This window comes from Xiphophorus couchianus, chromosome 8 (assembly GCF_001444195.1).
Source record: "Xiphophorus couchianus chromosome 8, X_couchianus-1.0, whole genome shotgun sequence".
In the NCBI taxonomy this organism is placed as follows: Eukaryota; Metazoa; Chordata; class Actinopteri; order Cyprinodontiformes; family Poeciliidae; genus Xiphophorus; species Xiphophorus couchianus.
Genome location: NC_040235.1, coordinates 581,940 through 585,528, shown reverse-complemented (window position 1 = coordinate 585,528; position 3,589 = coordinate 581,940). Strand labels below are relative to the sequence as shown.

General features: G+C 49.4%; 1 protein-coding gene across 1 annotated transcript; it reads left to right on the top strand.

The window, feature by feature from the left end:
* Nucleotides 1–2,080: 2,080 nt before the first annotated feature.
* On the top strand, nucleotides 2,081–2,809 carry LOC114149888 (spidroin-1-like). Its single transcript, XM_028025988.1, has one exon. It carries the CDS (start codon nucleotides 2,081–2,083, stop codon nucleotides 2,807–2,809), a length of 729 nt encoding a protein of 242 aa, XP_027881789.1.
* Nucleotides 2,810–3,589: the final 780 nt, after the last annotated feature.

Genomic DNA, 3,589 nt, shown 5'->3' with positions numbered 1-3,589 from the left:
CCTGGACTGGTTCAGATCCGACCTGGCAAACATGGCCGACTTTGACTCTGATTGTGGAAAAACTGTTGGATGAAATCACTCCATCAGATTTATTTGTATATTTTGCTCAATGCAAAGATTTTGTAAGTTCTGAACTGACAGCGCCACCAGGTGGAGACGACACACAGCATCTGTTCCATCAAGTCAGTTCCTCAGGAGGAAGTTCAGGTTCTCAGCAAGCTTCCAGTTTGTTTCTTTCATTTTTTAGGTAAACAGGAAGGATTTTATCTACTAGACTGGTTTCCTTAAAAGTGTTAATGTCATTATGAAAATAAAATAATTTGCTTATTAAAACACAGAAAAACATAAAACACATTAAGGCCTGTCATTTCTCAATAAAAGATTTATGTTCAGAAACAGACGCATCTGTTTTTACCCTTCCATTCACACTATGCAGACTTTTACTGTCAATATTTCATGATCATATAGTCGATCAGTTCACCTGAGGAGGAGATTTGGTTCTGGAGCCACTTGGAGCCGTTTTTCACTGAATCAACAGATCAGCTTTGTGGTTTCTGCCTCTTCCTGCTCTAACAGGAGCTTTGATTTGATCAATGTCTCTAGGATTCTCTAAAGGTTTGTTTTCCTGAATTAAAAAACCAAAACTCTAGTAAATACCGGCCTTATTCGCCGATAAGGACTTTAACTAGGACTCATCCTAGACCCGGTGGTTCCATCCAAACTCTTACACTTTTACAAAGATCTGTCTTCTTTTTTCATCTGTTTCCAGAATTTCACAATATTCTGAACTTGGAGCAGTTACACGTCTTCAAGTTGTCAAGAGTAAAACAAAATCATTTTCTTTGAGTCACATTTTTAAAAGTGTCATATTTACAATTTTTCCCCAAATGGTGCAAACAAAACCTGTTTCTTCAGAACAAAATGATCCGAATCTTCACCCCTCAGACACAAAGCAGCAGCTCCAGAGTCTTCGCTGCGGGTCGCAGGTTCTACGGGTTCTACAGAACCTTAACCATTCAGTCCAGAACATTCAGGGTCGGGTCCTGGTCTGGTCTGGGTCAGGTCCTGGTCTGGTCCTGGTCTGGTCCGGGTCTGGTCCAGGTGTGGTCCGGGTCAGGTCCTGGTCAGGTCTGGTCCGGGTCTGGTCCAGGTCAGGTCCGGGTCAGGTCTGGTCCGGGTCGGGTCCAGGTCGGGTTTATTTCTGGGTTTATTATCTGATTCCAGTTTTCATTCTTCAGCTTGTTTCTGTTTTTCCTCACTTCTGTCCTTTTTATTGATTTATTATGTTTATTTGCTTCTTGTCTATTTATTCTTTTTTACTCTCAGAAGAATCTGTGCTCTCTCTCGCCCCCTGCTGTCTCTCTCTCCCCTCACACCTGCACCCTGTCGGCCAATCAGGTTCCAGTTTGGTTTTTGTTTCATTCAGTCTGATGAAAGTTCTGCCTCACTGCGTTTGGGTCCATCACCACTTGACTCGACGTCCTGGGTAGAAATACCTGAGATTCAACACGTCACCCTCTAATTAAAACACTAAGATCTCAATGCAGCTAATTAGGTCGTTCCTTCCAGCCTTCAGCAGAACTCAGCTCAGTTTACAACAGAACCGGACCCGGAGAGATTCTACGATAACTGAAGGAACGGTTGGTCGTTCTTCACTAGAACAACATCAAATCTTACCGAGTGTTTTTGTCAAGTTTCTACTGCGAAAATGTCAGGATGTTGGAAATAAGACAAAACTAACTTCAGTTACTTTCCATCCAGCTGCAGCAGCTCGACTGGGTTTCATGGTCAGAATGTTTCCCAGGTTAACTGAAGCCATAGTGAGGAATCAGAGCTCTGGGCTCATCAGTAACAATGATTTGGACCTAAACTGGGAGCTGCTGACTCGGGTCCGGATCAGGAAGAAGAACCTCTTCACTCACTTTCAGCCCCGTGACAAATACAAGCCGCTGGCGCTAAAGCTGAGCAGGATTTCTGGGGAAGACTTGGCTCTAGGTCAGCCGCACTAACAAACACCTGAAGGCCCAAAGCATCACTGATCCTTTCATCAGTTTGAGCATAAAGCAGCGGCGGCGGCGGCATGGGGCGGCGGCGGCATGGGGCGGCGGCGGCATGGGGCGGCGGCGGCATGGGGCGGCGGCGGCATGGCGCGGCGGCGGCATGGCGCGGCGGCGGCATGGCGCGGCGGCGGCATGGGGCGGCGGCGGCAAGGGGCGGCGGCGGCATGGGGCGGCAAGGGGCGGCGGCTGCAAGGGGCGGCGGCGGCATGGGGCGGCGGCGGCAAGGGGCGGCGGCTGCAAGGGGCGGCGGCGGCAAGGGGCGGCGGCGGCATGGGGCGGCGGCGGCAAGGGGCGGCGGCTGCAAGGGGCGGCGGCGGCATGGGGCGGCGGCGGCAAGGGGCGGCGGCTGCAAGGGGCGGCGGCGGCAAGGGGCGGCGGCGGCATGGGGCGGCGGCGGCAAGGGGCGGCGGCTGCAAGGGGCGGCGGCGGCATGGGGCGGCGGCGGCAAGGGGCGGCGGCGGCAAGGGGCGGCGGCGGCATGGGGCGGCGGCGGCATGGGGCGGCGGCGGCATGGGGCGGCGGCGGCATGGGGCGGCGGCGGCATGGCGCGGCGGCGGCATGGGGCGGCGGCATGGGGCGGCGGCGGCAAGGGGCGGCGGCGGCATGGGGCGGCGGCGGCAAGGGGCGGCGGCTGCAAGGGGCGGCGGCGGCATGGGGCGGCGGCGGCAAGGGGCGGCGGCGGCATGGAGCGGCGGCGGCAAGGGGCGGCGGCGGCATGGGGCGGCGGCGGCATGGTTGTCACTGTTTAGTATAGATAGTGAAGTGTAGATGGTGAAATATAGATAGTGAAATATAGATAGTGAAGTATAGATGATGAAATATAGATGGTGAAGTATAGATGCTGAAGTATAGATAGTGAAGTATAGATGGTGAAGTATAGATAGTGAAGTATAGATAGTCAAGTATAGATAGTGAAGTATAGATGGTGAAGTATAGATGCTGAAGTATAGATAGTGAAGTATAGATGGTGAAGTATAGATAGTGAAGTATAGATAGTGAAGTATAGATGGTGAAATATAGATAGTGAAGTATAGATGATGAAATATAGATGGTGAAGTATAGATGCTGAAGTATAGATAGTGAAGTATAGATGGTGAAGTATAGATAGTGAAGTATAGATAGTGAAGTATAGATGATGAAATATAGATGGTGAAGTATAGATGCTGAAGTATAGATAGTGAAGTATAGATGGTGAAGTATAGATGGTGAAGTATAGATAGTGAAGTATAGATGGTGAAATATAGATAGTGAAGTATAGATGATGAAATATAGATGGTGAAGTATAGATGCTGAAGTATAGATAGTGAAGTATAGATGGTGAAGTATAGATAGTGAAGTATAGATAGTCAAGTATAGATAGTGAAGTATAGATGGTGAAGTATAGATGCTGAAGTATAGATAGTGAAGTATAGATGGTGAAGTATAGATAGTGAAGTATAGATAGTCAAGTATAGATAGTGAAGTATAGATGGTGAAGTATAGATGCTGAAGTATAGATAGTGAAGTATAGATAGTGAAGTATAGATAGT

Bases quoted from the DNA above. Each gene is read 5' to 3' on its own strand.
- LOC114149888 (XM_028025988.1), top strand. From the start codon at position 2,081: ATGGGGCGGCGGCGGCATGGGGCGGCGGCGGCATGGGGCGGCGGCGGC.